Below are 23,331 nucleotides of genomic sequence, written 5' to 3'. Positions count from 1 at the left end.
AGTTTACCCATCAATAGGTACGTCAACTATCCTTCTTCTAGAACTAGAAAAAAAAATGATTTTTTTCCTTTTATTATTTTTTAGTTAAATGCACAGTTGAGAAAAATAGTCTACGTACGTAGGAACCTCGTGAAGCGCAGGTCATGAAGAACCTGTAAATTAGGGGGGGAAAACAAAAATAAATAAAACCAATTTAAATTCACAGTGGAAAATAATTTTATTCCACATTTGGGTCAATTTATATTTCATTTCAGACCAAAATATCAGCCTTCACGTGTAGCCCATCCGTCTCCTCCGATAGTGAGGATCATATTCATCGGCATGAATAATCGATTTTTTATTAATGATTTATATATATATATTCCAAAATTAATACTTGAGAATAATTTCAGCCTAAATCATCAGTACGTAACGCACTTACTTTTTTTACCCAAGTCCGACAAAACTTTGCACACTGGTATTCTTATCAGAAACAATTCCAGTGGGCTCTTATATATTTTTATTTATTAATATTTTATAAACTTGGAGGTATGTCAATCAAGAAGGCCAAGCCAGGTTGATATCACTACAACGAAAGTGGGTCCAAATGGCCTTCATTTCATCACCTATTAAGCTTACACAGCACGGCATAGGAACTCCTTTCGCTTACCAATCACTCCCCCTGATTCCGACGTGGCGCGATCCTATTGGTCGTGAGAGTCCCATTGGCAACGACCACCACCACCGTTAATTGATTGCGAGAAAAAGAGATGAAGATAAAACAACTTTTGTGCCAAATTTAATTATTTTATTGAATCAAACAGTAGTGATAGAGTTCGAGGTTCAATGTCTATCTCTATCCTCTCATCAAAAGGCGTTACACATTGCTTTTTTTCTTTTTCTTTATTGAAACCGAATCCAAGTCCATTAATCAATTCAAAGACACACTGTCTTATTAATTATAAGCCGAAGATATTATACCAAAAGGAAAAAAAACAAAACAGCACTCAAGGCGTTCTTGAATAATATAGAAGATCATTTAGAAAAGAAAAAGAAAAGAACATTACTGTACAACACAAAAAAAATAAGCCTTAGAACAAAACTAGAGAAGAAAAATATAATAAATAATATGAGGATAAAAAAAAAAATCAACAAGGGCAGTGTTCGGATGCGGAGAAAAACAGAGAGTCGAGGCGGGACCTACAAATCGGACAAACCGGATGTTTGGAGAGCCACGTGTCAGCGCAGTGCAAGTGAAAGCCGTGGTTGCAACCGGGAATCAGACGAGCCGGTTGTTCCTCCCCGATGTCGTCGAGACACACCGCGCACTCGGTTCCCAAAACCAGGCCTTTGCCGGTCACCGTGGGTAGCTTCGCGAGATCGGAAGACGACAAGCCCTGAGTGGTGACCGGCTTAGCCGGTGCCTGAAACGGATCGTTTTCCGCTGTGGTGGCGTACCACAGGAAGCAGAGGTACACCACGAACACGGCGCTCATTCCGACGCACGGTAGAAATAGCGCCAAAAACACGGGTACCAACATTTTCGAAGCCACAATTCTTTGTAAAAAAATTTCACTTTTTTTTGTTTTTTTTAGGTTTTGGGGAAAGAGAGAGAGAAGAATATTGGCTTTTGTTGGTTTCGATTGTATGCAGAGAATCTGAGGTGGGAAAGAGTGGCGGTAGAGGGGTTTTATTGAGGCTAGTGAGTCAGTGACGTGTGTTTTGTGTATTTAAGGTAACGGCTATATTTAAGAAGGGAGTGAAAATGGTGGAAGCTGTGTGCAGAAAAAAAACAAAAGTGACAGAAGTTTATTTGTTCTGTTCTTTCTTCTGATGACGCGTTGAGTGTTTCTCACACTCCGAAGAAATTAGTGTCACACTTTAGTGCCTTAGCCTTCTCTTCTCTAGGCCAACACTCGATTAGAGAATATTTATACTAAGGAAACTATTGGTCACTACTTTATTTAAGGAAAATTAGTTGTTTTTTTCTAAGAGGGATTCATATAATAATTTGATACATTTCCCTGGTGCTTTTCTTAATGTTTTCCTTATGATTTAAATTTGGTTAGGTAATTTGTGATATGACTGATCACGAGAGAAAGGGAATTGGAGGGCTTGTTTTCCTCTAATTTTAATACCTTTAATAAACTGGTCCCAACAATCAATAGTGCATTAAAAAGACCAATCATTGAAATGCCTTATTACCAATGCCTTATTATCAAGTTATATAAAGTTATATGTATGAAATCTGTTACCAAATCAGAGTGGCGCAGCGGAAGCGTGGTGGGCCCATAACCCACAGGTCCCAGGATCGAAACCTGGCTCTGATAAACTGGAGCAGCTTCCGCATATTTTTTTTTTTTTATCATTACTTTGTTAACCTCCCCTTTTTTTAAAAAAAAAATTGGCCAATTAATTCGACTTTGTTTCTAATGTCTCTCTTCATGGCTTGCTAAAATTGGGTACACAAATAAGATTAAAATGATAGGAATAATTTGCTGTTCTAGAAAATCAAGTTATACCTTATAAAACTGTTTGTTATCAGCCTGATAATCTCATAAATATCACTCTCTTGAAGCACACACAAGGCTTTTGTTACAAACTTACCATTTTAATAATAAATAAATAAAAAAATCTTAACATATTATCCTCACTATTTATTGAATATTAATTGTTCTCAATAATGTTTTAATATATGTTAAATGAATATAGATACATGTTGCCTTTTTTTAGGTCTCTATTATATGTACAAGTTATCATTTATTTATGTTTGTAACAAAGGTAGAAAATCATGTACAATGAAAGTTGAGACTAAAAAGATTGGAATCTTTATTATCAAGTGCTTGAATATTTGTACGATGGAAAATAAGTTTTCTTAAACTCTTTTTTCCCCCAAGGGTGGCTAAATCGTTTTATAATAGGGCTTTAGACATTGCTATGAGTAATTTTGATGATTTTCCCTTTTTCCAAAAAAAAAAAAAAAACCTTTATAATCTATGAATTTCTCTTCCTTATTTATGGCCACTTATAGAAGAGAGAAATTAGTTTTATATATTATACTTTTACCTCATTTATTTCATTTTAGTTTTTTTTCTTACCCACGCAAATTCATTTTTAGTTAATAAAAAACATTATTTTCATTTATTATTTTTTACCTAACTAAATTTTTTTCTTTAAAAATAAAAATAAAAATTATCCCAACGTTTTCACCGCTCTCTTCATCTCTGTTTCCCCGTGAGCTCCTCTCCTCCTTATTTTTTTTTTATCACGCTCTATTTCCCTTTTTCTTTTTCTTTATCTCACGGTGACTCTCCGCCAATTCTTCTCTTTCCGTCGTGTCCCCCACTGTCTCTCCATTATGATCTATATATTCTATCTCCATTGGTTTCTTTCTTCATGTAAATTTGTATCATGACAACATTGACACAAAATTATTCATTTGCACCAATTCATAACAATGTTGTCACAAATCTTCAAATGAAACTCAGATGTATTTGAAGATTTCGTGACAATATTGTCACGAAATAGTGCAATTTAATGAAAAATTTCTCCTAAAAATATTGTCACGAAATCTTCAGTTTCATAACAAATTTGTCACAAGAAAATTATAATTTCGTGATATTTTTACAGTATGATTTTTGTGAAATTTTTTCATAAAATTGTAGTATTTCGTGACAAATTATCACGAAATACTGCAATTTTGTGAGATCCCTCATAATTCCTTAGATTTTGTTACAAGTTCTACATTTGGTTTACTATGAGTAGTGGTATTTTTTTTTGTTTACATTCGTAAGCATAATGATAGAAGGGTCAGTTGATTCGCATTCTTATTACTGAGGATGGCAAAAATTGTCACGAAATCCTTAACATATATGACGAAGTTACCACGAAATTTGGAATTCCGTTTTTTTCATTTATTTAATTCCATGCGTTTCTTTGTCAAATAATCCAGTGATTGTTTTGATTGATAAACAAATTTTAAGTTGATACAAACGGATATCGGAGATGATATTAAAATAAATTTGGGGCATCTTATGCCTCCACATAAAAAATTAAAAATTTATATCTATTGCCCCCATTTTTAAAATAATAGGCTTATATGCAATTTTATATTTTTTCTTAGTAGAAATTTTTTTCATTTACATATAACGTAGTACTGAATAGGCGACCTCAAAAGAAATGGACTGCTTCGAAATCCCTAATAATTTTTAGGGCAGTGTACATATATAGCCAAAATGAAGGGAGAGTGAGCATACTAGCCCAATCAATCCACTAATATTAGGAGAATAGTCCATGTTTGAATAAATTAAATTACTAGCCCAATTAATATTTCACTACCTAAATTACCCTCATATATAAGAGCAAAATTCAATTTTCCCAAAACCTAAACCTAAACTAGTTCTCATCTTCGTCCATTTCACGCCATCGATCCACTTCACGCCGCCGATTGTCGTCGATCCATTTCACGCCGCCGCGTCGTCGCCAATCGTCGTCCATCCTCGTTGTTGATCCATAACGTCGCCGGTGAGATCCGCCATAGACGCCTCAAGATCGTCCATAGACGCCGTCGATTCAGTCGAGCTCCGGCGGCGGCGATGCTCGGAGAATCGACGGCTCAGATTGACTTGAAAATCGGCGGGGGAGAGGAATTGGCGGCGAAGAGGAAATCGGCGGCGATGGATGGGATTGAGGAGAGACACTTTGTAAATTCGCGAATCGGTTAATTTAATTAACCTACTGGAGTGAGTTAGGTTAATTAATTAACTGATTCGTGAATGGTTTGAAATTCACAACAAAATTACAAAAATCATAACTTAAGTCAATTGATATTCAAAGCATTCAATTAATTAGCCTAATTCCGAATTCAATCATTTAGTAAATTAACTTTAATCACAAAAAAAATCAGAACCTAAACTAATATTCAACCAATAAGTTAATTAATTAACCTAACTCACTCCAGTAGGTTAATTAAATTAACCTATTCGCGAATTTACCAAGGGCGTTATGGTCTGAGCCGAAAATATGAGTTATTTACTTAATAAAATGAAATTTGGGCTATTCCCCCAATAAGAATGATAAACTTGATTAATTACTACAAATTTCACCAAAATGAAACTATAGATTTTATTTTTAGCCTACGTTTCACATTTTTTAGGGAAATAGTCAATAGGCTTAGGTGGTAATATTTATTAGACTAATTTGCCCTTTTATTTATACAAAGGGAAATAATGAAATATAAAGAAATTATAAAAAACTGCCTATTTTATTTAATTAATTAATTTTCATAAATTCAAAAAAGAAACATGATAATTAGAATTTGTCAATTTTGGAAACTTCCTCCCTAATACACGTATATTAATTTCCGAAAAAAATGATATTGAAAATATACGAGTTTAAAAAAAAAATCTAAAGAACAGGACGAAGATGGCCATGTACAGAAAAATGCAGAAAACAAAATCTTGTTGAAGAAGATGAGGCGTCTTCATATTAACAATAATTAACGAAAATTAACGTTAATTGACGTCAATTAACAAAAATTACGAAGAAGAAATCTATACTTCTCTCGGGAACAATTCGAGAAGACCTATTTTTTATAAAATTCCTCGGACATCGAACAAGAGGAAGAGCTCATGGGTCGAATTAGGATCTCCAAGCTCCGATCATCTCTCCCGCCAACCATCGCCGTGAGGCTCGTTGCGATCCCTTTATAGAGCGCCGACCACGGCCTCCCTCCGGACTCCGAGAACACCGACTCCCTCCCCTACGCTCTTGTCGACCGCCACCTGTGGGCGTCGATCTGGCTCCGACGAGCCTTCGCCACTTCCGGCCGATCTGCGTCATCAGCGACAACTTCTTCGGCTGGAACGCCCCCGTGGTCCGCGACCTCGGCGTCTTTCTCGTCATCTTGGCACGTTGAAGGTTAAAAAAAAAGAGCCCAGATCTGGTTTTGTGGGGTGACTGGAGAGAGAGAGAGAGAGAGAGAGAGAGAGAGAGAGAGAGAGAGAGAGAGAGAGAGAGAGAGAGAGAGAGCATGGATACTAGGAATTCAAAATCTGGTAACTACTTACTACAAAATAGAATCTTAACACGCACAAAAAAGGAAAAAAAAAATACGCTAATTAAAAAACTGTCTTAATTATTGAAGGACAAAAAAGTAAAATATATTTTGTCACTTAATACATTTGGTTATTTCACTAAAAATCTCCAAACATAGGCTAGATCACAAACCTAACGTTTTAGTTGGCCTAGTTAGTTACAAATATCTAATTTTTACCAGGCATACGACATGTCGTTTTATAAACTAGACTCCTATCTAGCCCACTTTGTGCCACGTCGCATGAGTGTGCAGCGAACGAACAAATTCCCACATCCACTTGACATATTCTCTGTTTGCGACTTTGCCTTGAATAAATTCCAAAAACAACGCACAACGCCCACAAAGAAGGCTCTTCAAAGCTCAAACACCCATTCGGATCGAAAGAGAAAGAAGCGATGAGAAAGTCGGCGATAATTCAATCGACCTTGGCGTTTCTGTTATTCGTCTCCGTCGCTCACGGGCAGTCCTTATTGCCGCCGGCGAAACCGGACGGGTTCGTGTACGGAAACAAGCGCAGCGTAGAGATCGGAGCGATAATGATCGAGGCGTTCTTCGACCCGGTCTGCCCCGACAGCAGAGACTCTTGGCCCGCTCTCAAGCAAGCTCTTTCCTTCTATGGCGACCGAGTCTACCTCATTCTTCACCTCTTACCCTTGCCGTCAGTAATCTCTCATTCTAAACCTCAATTCAGGGTTTAATCGTTCTCAGTTGGTCCGATTCCAGTAGATCCAATAGTATTGGTCCGATTCCTCGCTTTTTGAAGGCCAATTGATCATGAAACTCAGTCGCTTTACTTTGGAAATTGTAGTTACCATGATAATGCTTATGCTACGTCACGTGCTTTGCACATCGTCAACAATATGAATAGCTCAGCTACATTCCCGTTGATGGAGTCCTTCTTCAAGTATCAGGTTTGACTTCTCTTTCCGATTATGAATTCGTTGATTTTTTCATTCAATTCTGCAACAAGGGAGCTCTAGGAAAAGATAGAAAATATTTCCAGACAGATTTTCTTACTACTGAAAGATGTAATGAGAGAGAGTACAGTATTTTTATGCTAGTTCATTGTTTTTTTTCCGTGCTTAGTTCACATGGTGATCACTTTCATGTTTTCTTGCAGAAGAAGTTTTACAACGCCCAGACTAGGGAATTATCGAGGGCTGATGTGGAGCGAGAAATCATAACTTTTGCATCGGAATCAGTGGGAAACGCGTATCACAGTACGTTGGAATCTGGATTTAGGGATCGAAAGACTGACCTGAAAACAAGAGTTTCTTTCAAGGTACTGGTCGGAACGTCTTTCGTTATCCTCGTGGTTTGTTTTATCTTTGAATTCTTCTCTTGTTTGGCGAATCACCATTACTTCCGTGCTGTGTTTACAGTATAGCACTTCACGAGGGGTTTATGGAACACCTTTTTTCTTCGTCAACGGCTTTAAATTAGCTGATACCGATTCTGCTTTAGATTTCAATGGGTGGAAATCCGTAATTGACCCGCTTATCGGAAAGAAACGTTCCGGCAGGCTCGAGGAAAATCTGCATTTTTTCTTGTGAAGAACACTCGAAGTTGTGAGAGCAGGGCTTTGTAATTTGTATTTTCACCTTAATGTTGTATTGGATGAAGAAAATAGCTGTGTGTTGTATGAACATTCTATATGATGCAATGTCGCATCTGTTTATAATAAAACGTGTACTCTTGTTCTTGATGTGTCAATTTGATGATGCTAGGTTGATAGGCTTCTTTTGACGAGCATTCTTATCAATATTAGTACTTAATAGTGGTTGGTCTGAAAAACTTACCCTGAATCACAAGGCCTGCTAAAGCTTTAGAAACAGCAAAGAACCAGTGCTTTGAGCTCATCATCGTTGTCTTTCTGAGAGACGAGTCTCGAGTCTCCAACACCGACCCGAGAATTATGAAAAAAGACAGAGTGAATAGTGATAACCATGATCGGCCCACATTCGAGCCTGTGATTACTTGGATTATGAGGAGCTAGGAAGAATGAGATGAGACCTTCAATGTTAAAAATGGCCACACAAGAGCCGAATAATCCGATGTACTATGTAGAGCATAATCGTTGTTGTCCTTGAATACGATTAATTTCAATGACTTTTGATGAATTCCAATTAAATTTAATATAGCCGTTATTGCCCTTAAGTAAGATTAATAATTCCAATGAATTCATATAAAGTCTAATATGTTCTTCAATGGTAGAGTTTAAAGTTAAAAAAATTGATTCCGCTTGGTTAGTTTACGGTCGTCGGAGATCGTAAGATGATTGAGAACGGAGAGAAAGAAAAAAAAGTGTTTGCAATGAAATATATTAGTGTAGAGAATCCTTCAAAAAAAAAAAAAAAAATGCTGGAGAGAAATATTTTTGTCAAAAAAAATATATATAACAAAATTTTAATTCTTCAAAATGCTTAAAATAAAAAGTCCATTTTGCTATTTGGCGGTCTAGAAAATAAAATTTCTCAAACTACGTTATGGCGTGAAAAGAAGAAACTGATAGAAGAAGGAAAGCTTTTCTGCGCCGTACAATCCTCTGCGCCGGACCCATCCCCGAAAACATCTCCGGCGAGGCCGACGAGCCCGCCACCGTCTCCGCACATATGCCATGACTCTACTTCAGGTTTGTTTATTATTTGATTTTTCTGATATATCGTCCTCACTGTTGTATAGTTTCCTGGGTTTCTATTTAGCTTTCTGTACTCTTTTAGGTTTCTAGGCTTATTCGCTGTTATGCATTTGACATAGTGTGTCATTGAATAAATGTGATTCGAAATTCGATATTAAACTTGAATGTCAGGATCCATGTAATGTGGAATCAATTTTTTTTCCTTTCCGAAATATGAAGGCTCTGGCTGATAAACATTCCTTTGATGTGAATGGGATTATAGGATTCCTAACTTAAGAACGAGCATGTAAATCTCTGGTTCCAATATATTTGAAAACAATTTATGGATTGATGTTACAGTGTACAAAATTATTGTGTGGTGATCATAATACTATACTCATTGGCGCAACTTTGATGATTCATCTGTGTTTTTTTTTTTTGTTTTTTTTTTTAGGGCAGGAATGATTAAAATGTTACTCCGTAGTCCAAACCAAAGAAACTGAGCACACGCCGGCTAAACAAAGAGAACGATGAAATGAGCTTCCGTTTCCTGTCGAAACGACGACGAAGACGATGGAAGCCATGGCAAGACCTTCCGCGGCGGTGGAGCTCGGCACTCAGCTTCGCCGCCGGTGAAAACGGTAACGCTCACACTCACACTCACACCACTGCTTTTGATTTCGAGACCTTGATAAGAAACCGATGCCTGTCCGGTAACCTAAGCGACGAGGAAGCCAAGGGCTACTTCAAATCCCTCGTCGAGACCAGGCCTTTCCCTTCCGTCTGGAGCTTCAACCACCTTTTCGGGTCGCTCTCGAAGTCCGGGTCCCACGCTCTGGTCGTGTCCTTGTTCAGATCCGTGTCCCGAATCGCGGGTTTCGAGCCCCGAATCGGGACTCTGACGATCTTCATGAAGTGCCTTTGCCGCTCCGGGAGGCCCGATCTCGGAGTCTCCGTGTTCGCAGCGGTGCTCAAGCGCGGAATGAGACCGAGCGCCCACACGCTTAGCACGCTCCTCCACGCGCTCTGTTCCGTGGGGTCCGTTTCCGAGGCGGCCGAGCTTTTCGACGAGCTCGCCGTGGAGGAGTTTCCCCGGAACGAGTTCGCCTACGGTGCGCTCATCGACGGCCTCTGCAAAGGCGGGGACGCTGACGTGGCGCTCCGGATCCTCCGCCGGATGTACTCCGACCCGCGGGCCCGTCCCGACCCCAACTGTTTCGGCCCGATCGTCGACGCGCTCTGCAAGGCGGGCCGTGTCTCCGACGGGCTCGCCGTGTTCCGGGAAATGATCGTTATGCGGGTCCCGCCACACGTGGCGGTCTGCAATTCGCTGCTCCGCGGGCTGTGGCGGAGCGGGAACTGGGCCGGGGCCGAGGCGTTTCTGGCCGATATGACGAGGGATTACGGGGTTTCGCCGAACGTTGTCACTTACAATATCGCCATTGATGCTCTGTGTAAAGGCGACAGGTGCGAAGACGCGATCTCGATTTTCAGGTCGATGCTCGCCCGGGGGTTCGAGCCCAGCGCCGTGACGTTCGGCTCCGTTATCTCTTCCCTGTGCCGGTCCGGCAAATTGGAAGAGGCGTTGCGGGTTTTCGAGACCATGAGTAGCTTCGGAGTGTGTCCCAACATTGTGATGTTCACCACCGTGTTCGATGCTCTGTGCAAGAAGGGAAGGATCTCCGAGGCGCTCGACCTCGTCGAAGTCATGGCCGGTAGAGGCATAACCCCCGACGTGTTTGTGTACACGTCTCTGATTCAGGGGTTTTGCCGTCTGAGACGGGTCGATTTGGGCTTCGGCGTTTTGGCGACCATGTTCAAACGGGGCGTCCGAGCCAACTCTCGAACCCTCGTCTCTCTGCTCCGCGGTCTCTGCGCCGAAGGCTCGATGCTCTCGGCGACGGAGTTCTTCCGGAGATTGGCAGAGAAGGATCGCACGGTCGACGAGTTCTCTTACGCCGTCTTCATCAACGGGCTGTGCAAGGTCGGAGAGACTCGCGAGGCGCTCGAGCTTCTCAAGCGCATGTGCGACGATCCGGCGACCAAACCCGACGCGTTCTGTTACAATCCGATCATCGACAGGTTTTGCAAAGAACGGAGGGTCGACGAGGCTCTGAGCTTGTTCGGGACGATGGTCGGGCGAAGCGCGTTAGTCGAATCGGTTAGTAAAGGCGTAAAGCCAAACGTCGCGACATTCAACTCTCTAATCTCGGCTTTTTGCAAGCGCGGCCGATGGAGCGAAGCTTCTGAGCTATTGGGAGTCATGAACGGACTCGGAATCTCTCACGACGTATTCACGTTGTCTTCTATCGTCGACGCTCTGTGCAAGGAAATGAGGATCTCTATGGCTCTTGATCTCGCGGACAAAATGGCTCTCCGCGGGATAAGATCCAATGCGGTCGTCTTCAACTCGTTCATTCATGGATTTTGCCGTTCGGGCCGATGGCGAGAGGCCACCGAGTGCCTCGAAAAAATGGAGGATCGGTCCGTATATCCGAGCGTTGTGACGTTCACTATACTCGCAGATTCCCTCGACAAGCAGAGAAGAACGAGAGAAGCTCTCGACCTCCTGAGGAACATGGTCGAGAAAGGATTGGTTCCCGATCGCCCCGCGAAACAACTACTGCAAAGAATTCTCACTAGAAGAGTATGAAGAAACTTTTTAGTTTTCCTGCGAGGCAGTTTGTGTGCATTGTACTACTTCACAAAGATGATAGTGGTAAGATATTCACAGCAATTGTGTGGTCATTCATGTATTGCACTCGGGGCTGTACCAACAATTTGACTTTTTTGTTTTTGTTTTTTGTATGTGTGTGTGTTTCACAAAGAAGATATTTCAGTCAGCTTTAGCGTTTTTATTATTCGTTTCCGTCGTTTACAGGTAGTCCTTATTGCCTCCAGAAAACCACAAGGCTTCGTATACAGAAACAAGCGCAGTGTAGAGTTCGAGGTGTTAATGAGTGAGGCGTTCTTCACCTCATACTCTTGCCCTCACAGTCTCTCTTCTCGACCCCAATTTCGGGTTTAATTGTTCTTAATTGGTGCCATTCAAGTAGATTTAGTTGTAATGGTTCGAATTCGGGTATTGCTGTGTGAAATGGAGGGATTTCGAAGGCCAATTGATCATGAAAATCAGTCACTCACTTTGTTCTCGTGACTTGATTTTTTTTTTTTTTTTTTTTTTTTTTTTTGGATATTATAGTAACCATGATAATACTTATGCAGCGTCGCGTGCTTCACACATCGTCAATAATATGAATAGCTCAGCTACGTTCCCGTTGATGGAGAAGTATCAGGTTTGACTTCTCTCTTATTTATTCCGATTCAGGCTCATTGTAAATTGTAGTTCATTGTTTTAATGATAAATATTCATGTGCAGCGATAACAAAATAAGTAATTACTGAACTAACCTAAATAAGTAATTACTGAACTAACCTAAATAAGTAATTACTGAACTAACTAACCTTAAAATAACTTAACCACCAAAATCCGTGCTTAGTTCACATGGTGGTCACTTTTTTTACAATGCCCAGACTCGGGAATTATCCAAGGCTGATTGGAGGGAAAATTCAGTGGGAAACTCGTATCATAGCGCGTTGGAATCCGGATTCAGGGATTGGAAGACTGACTTGAAAACAAGAGTTTCTTTCAAGGTACTGGTTGGAACGTCTTTTGTTATCCTTGTGGTTTGTGTCTCTTGTTTGGCAACTTACCCTTACTGCTGTTTTTACAGTATAGCACATCACGAGGGTTAATGGAACACCTTTTTTCTTCGTCAACGGCTTTAAACTAGCTGATACCATCCCGCAGTAGATTTCAATGGATGGAAACTCGTAATCAACCCGCTTATCGGGAAGAAACGTCCCGGCAAGCTCGAGGAAAATCTGCATTTTTTCTACACTCAAAAGTTCTATAAAATATCTTGTGCGCTACTCTTTCTTGACCTTATTTTTATTGTGAGAGCAGGGCTTTGTGATTTGTATTTTCACCTTAATGTGGTGTTGGATGAAGAAAATAGCTCCGTGTTTTACTGTCATTTCGATACCTATAATTGCTATAGCTACGGATCGCTATGATCATTACTATGACACAATGTCGCATCTGAATATAGTTAAAGGTGTAGTTTCGTTTTTGATGTGTCAATTTGATGATGTTAGCCTGATAGGCTTCTTTTGGGATGCTGTGAAAACTCAGGTATTCTTATGAATGTTTTAGTTTAGTGACTCAACAGGCCTCTTGGAGAGCAATTTCTGCCAGTAGTGGTTGGTCTCGAAATCCCGTGTCACACAATAGAACGTATGTTGATGCACACGGCTAAGCCTTAGCAACAACATACGCTAAAGAAGGGCTTTGAGTGAGCAAATCTCGAGTTTCCAAGATTGACTCGAGGATTATGAATCGACAGTGAATTATGATAACCGTGATCGGCTCACGCACGACCTTTCTGGTGCTGGTGTGAGATGGAATGACCCTTTGAGTTCCAAGTGTAGTGTCAGAGGATATACATATGACTATATGAGGATAGAGAGGATATACTGATTACTTGGTTTATGAGAAGCATCAATGTCAAAAAATGGACAAACAAGGGTCAGAATAATCGACATAGGATGGGACCATCATGTGAGGCACGATGATGCGTGGAATCTCTTGGATTTCATGGGATTCTTTGTCTTTTTTTAGTTTGGTTTGGTTTGGTTAGTAATCTCCAATAAATTTTATACTTTGAAATAGGTACTATTTGTGTAATTTTCCCATTTCGTAAGCCGTCCATTCCACGAATTGTTGGGTCCAAGCCTCATTCCTTTATGCCCAAAACTAATTCATTACTTTGTTTCCCTCCAAAAAAAATTTAATCAAAGTTTGCAACTATTACACATGTTTTCAAAATCTAACACTCAACAAGAAAGCTAACATAATAACTTCAGTAGTGTTTTGAATTAATACAGAGCTTAAAGAATGGTCTGGAATTCAATAAATACCCTGGTTTGCATTTAAAGTTTAAACCAAGCGTAAACATCCTTACCATGTGGGTTAAAGCAGTGGTTATCCAAATGGGCTTTAGTCTTGAAGGCCCAGGCCCAGCACAGTAACAAGAGGAGAAGATCGGCCACGTGGACACTAATTGATATCTCAAGTGGTTAGGGTAGTTTGGAAAGTGGTGGTATATAAGCCAAGATACACCGCAGGGTATGAGAAAAGAGAATTAGGGCGTAAAAGAAGAAAGTGATAGAACCAGGAAAGCTCTTTCTGTGCTTGAGCGTAATCTTTATCCTCTCGGGCCGAACACGGTAAAAATACTGAACGAGAACCTCGAAACCCTAATTTATGCTTCTCTCTTCTCGTGTTCCATTTTGTTCCTTCAATGCTTTCGTTGGGGCGTTTTTGTGGCTATTCGGTGCATTTCGTAGTTTCCTGTGGATTAGAAGCTAGGGTTTCTTTTGCATGGTTACGATTTCGATGCTTACTATTTTTTTTCGGATATTTATTGGGGTGAAGATGGATCGCTATCAGAGAGTTGAGAAGCCGAGAGCCGAGACACCAATTGACGAAAATGAGATTAGGATTACGAGTCAGGGAAGGATGAGAAACTATATTACATATGCCATGACTCTACTTCAGGTTTGTTTATTCTTTTTTCGGAGAAATTATTCTCACTGTTGTATAATTTCTAGGGTTTCTATTTAGCTTTCTGTACTTTATTAGGTTTCTAAGCTCATTTGATTCCGCTGAGGTTATGCATTTTGTATAACGTATGAGTAAATGTGATTCGAAATTCGATATAAAGCTTGAGTGTGAGGATCCGTGTAATGTGGAAACAATTTTTTTCTTTCGGAAATAGTTTGATGGCTCTTTCTGATATACACATTTCTTCGTCATGAATGTAATTATAGGATTCCTAATTTTTTAGAAATGATATTCGTTATCCCTAATTATGCTTAACTGTAATTTTTTTACAATCATACTTTTTTTTTGTTATCTGTGTTTGGATATTCTGAGCAACGTCTCAGTAATATTGTGTATATGCAAATGCTGTTAGAAGACTTGGACACATTGTTTATGAGTGACCAATCTGTTATGTTGATGATATCGTTCCACCGATTTGCAGGAGAAAGGGTCGAATGAAATTGTCTTTAAGGCTATGGGAAGGGCTATTAACAAGACTGTGACGATAGTGGAGTTGATTAAGGTTCGTTAAATTTACTATGTCTTAAGGTTGGTTACGATTACGCATCTAGGAGTTGTGATTTTTACGTGGTTTGTGTTGCAGAGAAGAATTGTTGGCCTTCATCAGAACACCACTGTTGGCTCCACAGACATCACTGATACCTGGGAGCCCCTAGAGGAAGGCCTCTTGCCGTAAGAAAATTTTGCACAAATTTATATTTTTCATCCAAACATTCTATAGATCGTAGTACATTTGTATGACTTTTATGTATATGAATGTGGGTGTGATTGTTCTCGGTGTAGTTTGGAGACCACAAGGCACGTGTCGATGATCGTTATAACCCTTTCAAAGGAGGAGTTGAACAAGTTATCCCCAGGGTGAGCTATAAATTGTACTTCCATTGCTTCTCTCTGGGTAATTCAGCTTAGCATGATTTCCTTTTTCAAACCGAGAGTCGGTAATGATATTTTCTACCTTGCTCAGGTATCAGCCTCCTTTACCTGCCGATCAAGTTAGGGCAGCGACAGAGTTCGAGTACGAAGGAGGAGGTTTGTTCACAGTTATTTCATAAATTAATAATTACCCAATTTTTTTTCATTAGCATGTTTTGACATAATAGCTCTGCAGAAGGCTCACCAAGCGGCCGCGGACGAGGTCGAGGTCGAGGTCGGGGTCGTGGCTTCAGAGGAAGGCCAAGGGGCGGCAGAGGTATTCAACTAGTATAGATTACACGCGTTCATACCCGGCATTGGATTATGATTTCTTTTTCTTTGGATATTCATTAGTTTACAAATATAATAGAATTTGGTTTTTGACTTGCTCTATTATGAAACAATAAAGATGCTCGTGGATAATTGGTAGCCAATTTCTCCTTTGATTTTAGGCAACGGTTTTGTTCCCATGGAGTATGAAGAGGGTGGTTGGGAAATGAACCATGACAACAATAGAGGGAGAGGAGGGCCGAGAGGCAGAGGAAGGGGGAGAAATTACCGTAATGGCCGCGGTAGGGGCGGCGGTGGCGGTGGTTATAACGCGGCTCCGTTTGTTGATTCCCAACAGCAAGATGGAGGAGGTTACAATCAAGATGCCCCTCTTCCCATTCGTGGTATGACATACTAATTCTATACTTTTATTTTGCACATTACATTGCAGTGATTACAATATTACATGATCCATCTTTTTTATTAAATTATTGGGGCTTGTTGAATATTTTCTGTTTTTTGCATGGCATTGGATTGGTCATAATTACTTCCGATTAAACAATAATATAACACGGCCCCCATCCCACTCACATATTACCATACCAGTCTTCATGCCACGTCCTGTTTTTTTTTTCCATATTTTTTGTATGAAGGGTTTTATTTGCTTCATTGATCCTTAATACGCAATAGGATTTTTTTATCTGTTTCATTTCCTTTTAACTTTTCGCACTGACATTATACTTAGTTTTTTCAGCTGGAACCACTGGCGCTCTCTTTGATTCCTAGTATCTGCTATATGTCATTCTATGGAATTTACCTATATAGCAATATTATGATGTTCAGAAATTGCATGATTAATAACCGATGAATTATTTGTTAATGTAGGACGTGGGCGTGGCCGAGGTCCTCCCCGTGGCGGAAGAGGCCGTGGCGGGTTTAGGTCCAATGGCCCAATTCAGGTAACAGCAGAATAAGACTCTTGTTGCTAAACGGGCTGGTGTGTGGAGAGATGAAAATTCAATGCAAAATCCTTGGTCTATTGATATCTATGTTTAATAGATGTCTTTATGTTGTTTCTAGTGAAGGAAAAAGAAAGTTGTTTTATTTTCCTTATTGTTTGTCATGGACTACTGATGTTTAACTGTAGGCTCTGTTACGGTAGAAATTGTTAGTCTTTATTGCCTTGTCTCTGTACAAGGCAATCCCTTTTTTGGTCCCATCATCTAGTAGATATAGGCTTTTTTTCTTTTCTTTTTCCGGTCCCTAAGCGAACATCTCTAATCATGTACTGGGATTGAGAAGCATCGCATTCTTTTATTTTTCTTTGGAGAGTTTCAGTTGTATTTTCCGTTTACAGTTAGTTATAAAAGAGCGTATTTCTTGTGTTGTTTGCTTTGGTGCATAGAGATAGAGACTATGGAATTATTTTGGTAACATTCTTGTTTTTGTTATGGCACTGGAAATTCCTTAGGATTGCTAGGCCTGTAAGCTGACAGTGTCGGTACACAGGTTTCATAGAATTCTGGGCCGAACCATTGGTTTTTAGTCTTATTTTAATTCATAAAAAGATAAAACAGAAGTAAAACGTATTTTGATGAGACCCAAATATGCGGTTCATTTCATTTTACGATTAGAATGGCAGAGTACATCGCATAATGAGCTCTGATGATATGTCATTTAGAGTTCCCATAATCGTAACGAGGACTGCTATTCAGCAGCGTAGCATCATTCTCTAATTATAATACGTCGCGTACTGAGCTCTGATGATATCATACAGATTTCCGATAATCATAGTAAAAAGTGCTTGATACAACAAACATAAGGATATGTAAATCATTACCATAATGACTCAAGAAATAAAAGTATTCGGAGTATGTATTATTGAAGTTCTTTCCCCACCATCATGCAAATCAAGAAAACTAGAAAAGTAAACGTTGAGCATTTTTATATTGGTTACTGGCAAGCATAGTATATTAAAGATATCTCATAATAATATGACTGCGTAATCTTAGTTTTGGTGCTATGACCAAGTGCAATTGAAAAAAGTTTGTACTAGATACTGATTATATTAAAACGAACTGATTTATAACCAAGGCAAATTATTTATAAGAATCTCCAGCTCCGTTCCAAAATATCCAACTGATTTTCAGTCTTTTAGGTGTTTTTTTTACAGGCTTATTTAGAGCTACTAATTTTTATTCCTCGTCGTTGACCCTAAAAATTAAGAATGCATGGAGTTCAAATTTCAAACTTTAGACTATTACATATTTTCTATCTATATATATTTGTATAAAATACTTTTGCAATGATCTTCTAACGACTAATGGTATTGAACGTAATCGAGTAAAATATAGAGAGGTTTGAATAGTCAACCAACAGAAAGGTTGTCACGACATAGAGAATATGAAGCGAGTCCGTAGTTATGTACCATCGATGCCTTTGGTACGAAACCAACTACCTCTTATTCTTTCAACCGTATGGGAAACAACTAAAAAAAAAACTAAATAATGAATGGTGTTTTTAATTAATGTTTAACCCGCGTATTAAGATAATGATATAAAGATGTTGAAAGTCTGCTCTCCCATGTGCGTCTATGAAATTCAAAACTATAAACGAATTTCCCAATCATTTAACTTCTAATATAATAATATGCCCCATCATTTTAGCTCAGATGCTACTAATAATAAAAATTATATAGTATGCCAAGAAGATTAGGATCAAGCGATCAAGTTGCATCATTGTGTGGTACAAGGTACGACTTTGAACGTCCTTAATCTCTCGCCTCATAATCCGCAATCTGTTGAAGAAAATATCGTTTTTATTCAAGTATATTCCATAGCAATTTGGACTCTTATTTTATTTATTTTACTTTCTTTCTTTTATCTCACTCTTCCTCACTCGTCCACTACTCAACGACGGTGGTTGCTATTTAATTACTGTAATTGCCACTTGTGCTTTTTCCTTTAATTAAATTCAGTTATCTCCATGAATATCAATCTCTCTCTCTCTCTCTCTCTCTCTCTCTCTCTCTCTCTCTGCGTGTATATACGTGTTTATACCAAAAACAATGGGCTTATTTTCTTAGACGGTGCACTAACCACATGCAAGGCATAATTAAAATATTAATCTGGAATTGTTTTCCCTGAATCCCTCACGTAAAATGTCAATGATGAACACAAAAAGAGTGATCACATTTGCTATCCGTGCCTAATCTTGTAGATCCCATATAAACTGGCAACATAAATTAAAATATAATGTGAGATCAATATTTAAAAAAAAAAAAAAAAAAAAAAATCACTACTACGACTCAATAATTGGCGGTGGCTCATCAGCAAATATAAACAATATTAATATTAAATAAACGGTGAAAGACGTTAACTGAAAAGCCAAGACTCCTAAATAAACCAACAGATTGGGCTCGGTATCCAATCTCATGTGCATTGGCACATGAAAAAACAAAACAATATATTCACATTTCATGTGTCAAATAGGTTAAATACTGTGACATGTGATTGTACCGAACGACACGATCCAATGCAGAAATACTCCAAAATCAGAAAAGCCTCATTACGTTACACAGCTTTGCCTTCAAATAGCAACAACTAACAACTTTATAAATAAAATTCCCGGATTTGAATAGTTGGTGAATTGCGTTCACTTCTGTGACTTATTAACGGCTTCTGTGTTGAGTGAGAGAGCATGTGAGAACGTGGGAATAATTGAATGAGTCTCAGACTTTTTGCCCACATAATTCAACCAATATAAAATATGATAAAAGTGTATATAATATGAATTTGATTCTATCTGGTTTCAGAGCTCACATGCAAGTTTGTTGCGTTTAGTCGCTCATCTCCATTATATATAGCCATGAAACAAGTGTAATTGGAAGTACAAACAAACAAAACAAAAGCATATCCCAAAAGCCCTTTTCCGATCCAATAAACCCCCTCTTCTCTCTTCCTTTGTGCTCTCTCAATCATCATAAACAATGGAGAAAGTCATGTTGGCCTTATTACTAGCATTGCTACTAAGCAATATGTCCCTCATCACAGTCAACGCATTCAAAGTCTCCGCGAAGGTCAAAGCTCACGCTACATTTTATGGTGGAAGTGATGCCTCAGGAACCATGGGTAACTTTTTTTATTTTTTATTTTTTATTTTTTTTAAAAATTTAATAATATATAAAATAAACAAAACGTAATTAAATTTATAAAAAAAAAACGTTTTATAAATTTATAGGTGGGGCTTGTGGGTACGGAAACCTGTACAGCGCGGGGTACGGGACAAACACGGCGGCGTTGAGCACGGCTTTGTTCAACGACGGTGGGTCTTGTGGGCAATGCTTTCGCATTGTTTGCGATGCGAAAACGGACCCGAGATGGTGCAAAAAAGGGGCTAATTCGGTGACCGTGACGGCCACGAATTTCTGTCCGCCGAACAATGCGTTGCCCAACAACAAAGGAGGATGGTGCAACACTCCTCTAAAGCACTTCGACATGGCTCAGCCCGCTTGGGAGAAGATCGGAATCTACCGCGGCGGCATTATTCCAGTCATCTACCAAAGGTGAGAATTTAGAATTCTTCTCTTTCTCTTTCTTGCTTGGGAGACAAGAAATCAAAACATGTATATTTATATTGGTGGATCAATCTCGAATGAAGAATCATGTAATTTTAAGTTAAAAAAAAAAGTTGTAATACTTTCACTTCCACTAGATCAGGCCAGAGTTACACGTTTCAGGCAATGACCTAACACCTCAGGTTTCTAGTGAAAAAAGAAAAATTTAAATATTTTTCTTGACTAGAAAAAAGACCTCAAAAGTTTTAAAAAGAAAAGAAACTACTATGTCTAAGCTCAATTTTTATATAATATATATATATATATATATATATATACAGTGACGGAGCCAGCTAAGGTCCAGCGGGGGCTTAAGCCCCCCCTCAATTTTTTTTTTTTTGCACTTTTTGCCCATTTTAAAAAAAAATTACATTTTTTTCCCTTAAAAATTTATACTTTTGGCCCAATACAATAAAGCCCCCCCTGAATTTTTTTTTTCAAATTAGCCCCCTTTGATGGGCTTTTCTGGCTCCGTCACTGTATGTATATATATATATATATATATATATATATATTTTTTTTTTTTGTTTTGCCTAAGATGATATAATACCTAAAATCATTACGTAGCATATTAAAAATCAAGTGTTAATATTGTTTGCTAAAGTGGGTTTTGTGTTTATAATATGTGCTAGGGTTCCTTGCAAGAAGAGTGGTGGAGTGAGATTCACAATAAACGGTCGAAACTACTTTGAGCTGGTTCTGATCACAAACGTGGGAGGAGCCGGCGATATCACGTCGGTGTCCATCAAGGGCACCAAGACGGCGTGGATGCCAATGTCCAGAAATTGGGGCGCCAACTGGCAGTCAAACTCCTATCTTAACGGTCAAACCCTTTCCTTCAAAGTCACGACAAGTGACGGCGTCACTAAACAGTTCAACAACGTCGCTCCCTCCAACTGGGGCTTTGGCAAGACTTACTCGACCAGAGTTCAGTTCTCCTAATTAATTTATTAATTGATTAAACACGGTTCGTTTATAATATATGTGGCCATCGATCCATCGGATTAATTGGCAGAGGCGTGCTTTCTATTTTCTTTTTGAAGCAGCCCGCCCCTATTATTTTCTGATCAATCACGGATTGCCGTTTTTTTTTATTCGATCATTACATGGCAAATAAATTATTTGCGGAGTCATTTGCATTTGTTATAGCACAGAAATAAGAAGAAGCGCGATTCTTATAAATAAAAGATGTGTGTCTTCAATTCCGTGTAGAAATATTTACTTCATAGTTCAAGACGAATCTTGTTGTGTAACACTCTATATATACTGTTTTTTTTTTTTAATATATAAATTTAATTTCAGTTTCTAAATTCTCTGTCTGTAAAAGCAATTGTGCATTTGAATTCGATTTGCAATGGAGAAGAATGATCTCAATGAAGATTCGTATTTATTAATTTTCTTCATTTAGGTATTTAACATAAAGCAGCATCCAGCTGGAATTAAACGACACAATGGCATACACGTGTAGAAATCGTTCTTTATAAAATCATTAATTTTTCTTAAGTAAATTTATTTATCTATTAATGAATGGAAAATTCCCCATATATCTCATTCCAATCCAAAAACTAGTACAAAAGCTTTTTTTTTTATAAATTGAAATTGTAAGCAATATATATATATATATATATATATATATATATATATATATATATATATTGAATACAGTTAAAAAATATAACAAATTGTAAAATTTAAGAAAATTAACTGCTTACTGTGTTAATTTTCTTGGATTATTTTCTTTTTAATATTTTTTATATAGATGTATGGAGAATTTTTAAGAAATCTGTGTTCCCTTTTTAAAAAAGGGAAATAGATTTAACTAATAGCTAATAGCAGTTTTGATACTTTTGACAAAAATAGTACCAATTATGCTTTTGAATACTTTTATTAGTAACTGTAGACTTATATATCTACAATTGTTGTTAATTGTAGATTTGTAAATCTACAATTTATGTCAACTATATACTTTGTAGTTTACATTTACTAGTAAAAATGCTCAAAAACATAATTACCATTATTTTAGTCCAAATTATCGAAATTATTACTTAACTGTCATTACCCTTTTAAAAACAAATGTTGGACCTTCTCGCTTGTCACTCGTCCTCGAATCGGAATGGGCTTTGAACGTCGTTGGTCCAAAACACACACGGGCTACTATGCTGGTTACAGGCCCATGAAGACGAATTGACTTTCTTGTTCTTTTCTTTTATTTAGTTTTTTTCTTCGCGCGAAGAGTTGGCTTAGCTTCTTATTTATTTTTCGTTTAATTGAGACAAAACTTCGTGGTAGTTGTTTAAGCAAAATCGTTGAGTAGTCATACATGCTAGAGATCTAAAAGCTCACAGTGGTTTCACTAAAATCTCACGTATTTTCCAAAAAATAAAGAAAATAATAAACCATTTTTATCACCTCTACGGCTCTACCAGCCAATTCCTACAAATTACAAAAAGGAATGACAGTGAAAACCCATTAACAAAGTTGTAATCATATGAGTGTCTGTTATCTCAAATTATGAGCTGTTGACAAAGACATGTGGTGCTATTCAAACTTATTATTTAAATACTTGACCTAAGCAAAGAGGCCTTTTTCGTTTAACCCTATTATTACCTACCAGACATATTCTCTTTCTTTATTTCATTTTCAATTGACTTCGTTTTTGCAAATCTGTGGGGCCACTTCCGTTAATATGATAATAACGTGGAATTTCGCTCCGACTATTAAGGATCGAAATTACCATAAAACTGTAGTAGAACTGTAGAACTTTCTTTCCAGTGACTTTCAACAATATTCACAAAATTAGAAATAATAAAATAAATTCAAACCTAAATTATTAAAAATAAAAAAATAAAAATAAAAATGGATGAACAGTACCTAAACGTACAGAAATTTTAAGTTGCGTAAAACTAAATCATTGGAACTATATATTCGTTTCCATGAATAGTATCTGAAGAAACAAAATTTACGATTTCTTCTGTTCCTTTAGCTCAAAACTAGTTGAATACGATGACGAGCACATAAAACGACACACACACACACACACACACAAAATTGGACTGAATTTGGATTCAGTTAAATTATATGTGAATTTGCATTTTTTTAATCTTTAAGTAAAATTGCAATCCACTTGAACATTTAATTTATTCAGCTTAATCATAT

The 23,331-nt window shown here is 38.1% G+C and overlaps 5 protein-coding genes and 1 non-coding gene across 6 annotated transcripts; 5 read left to right on the top strand and 1 right to left on the bottom strand.

The window, feature by feature from the left end:
- Nucleotides 1-973: 973 nt before the first annotated feature.
- On the bottom strand, nt 974-1,993 carry LOC149392506 (E3 ubiquitin-protein ligase ATL23-like). The gene has a single exon (XM_089620424.1). It carries the CDS (start codon nt 1,518-1,520, stop codon nt 1,128-1,130), a length of 393 nt encoding a protein of 130 aa, XP_089476550.1. The 5' UTR covers nt 1,521-1,993; the 3' UTR covers nt 974-1,127.
- A 244-nt stretch (nt 1,994-2,237) lies between these two features.
- Nucleotides 2,238-2,309, top strand: TRNAM-CAU (transfer RNA methionine (anticodon CAU)). The gene has a single exon. It is a non-coding gene; the product is annotated as a tRNA-Met (tRNA).
- A 4,051-nt stretch (nt 2,310-6,360) lies between these two features.
- LOC149392504 (Thioredoxin superfamily protein) lies at nt 6,361-7,775 on the top strand. Its single transcript, XM_089618574.1, has 4 exons — nt 6,361-6,734; nt 6,885-6,987; nt 7,197-7,358; nt 7,459-7,775. Exons 1-4 carry the CDS (start codon nt 6,472-6,474, stop codon nt 7,627-7,629), a joined length of 699 nt encoding a protein of 232 aa, XP_089474700.1. The 5' UTR covers nt 6,361-6,471; the 3' UTR covers nt 7,630-7,775.
- A 1,453-nt stretch (nt 7,776-9,228) lies between these two features.
- Nucleotides 9,229-12,848, top strand: LOC149392503 (uncharacterized). The gene is made up of 5 exons (XM_089620119.1): nt 9,229-11,412; nt 11,575-11,689; nt 11,919-11,989; nt 12,227-12,346; nt 12,427-12,848. Exon 1 carries the CDS (start codon nt 9,229-9,231, stop codon nt 11,344-11,346), a length of 2,118 nt encoding a protein of 705 aa, XP_089476245.1. The 3' UTR covers nt 11,347-11,412; nt 11,575-11,689; nt 11,919-11,989; nt 12,227-12,346; nt 12,427-12,848.
- A 1,001-nt stretch (nt 12,849-13,849) lies between these two features.
- Nucleotides 13,850-16,950, top strand: LOC149392502 (Alba DNA/RNA-binding protein). Its single transcript, XM_089619645.1, has 9 exons — nt 13,850-13,981; nt 14,190-14,312; nt 14,800-14,880; nt 14,962-15,050; nt 15,162-15,236; nt 15,343-15,407; nt 15,487-15,567; nt 15,743-15,964; nt 16,446-16,950. The coding sequence occupies exons 2-9, from the start codon at nt 14,190-14,192 to the stop codon at nt 16,532-16,534; spliced, it is 825 nt and encodes a 274-aa protein (XP_089475771.1). The 5' UTR covers nt 13,850-13,981; the 3' UTR covers nt 16,535-16,950.
- Nucleotides 16,951-19,456: 2,506 nt separating this feature from the next.
- Nucleotides 19,457-21,246, top strand: EXPA11 (expansin 11). Its single transcript, XM_089619646.1, has 3 exons — nt 19,457-19,690; nt 19,800-20,124; nt 20,808-21,246. The coding sequence occupies exons 1-3, from the start codon at nt 19,549-19,551 to the stop codon at nt 21,115-21,117; spliced, it is 777 nt and encodes a 258-aa protein (XP_089475772.1). The 5' UTR covers nt 19,457-19,548; the 3' UTR covers nt 21,118-21,246.
- The last annotated feature ends 2,085 nt before the right edge of the window (nt 21,247-23,331 follow it).

The sequence above is a fragment of the Urtica dioica genome, chromosome 7 (assembly GCF_054948205.1).
Source record: "Urtica dioica subsp. dioica isolate 48M chromosome 7, U.dioica_male_clone48M_v1_H2, whole genome shotgun sequence".
NCBI lineage: Eukaryota > Viridiplantae > Streptophyta > Magnoliopsida > Rosales > Urticaceae > Urtica > Urtica dioica.
This window is presented reverse-complemented; position numbering and strand designations above follow the sequence as displayed.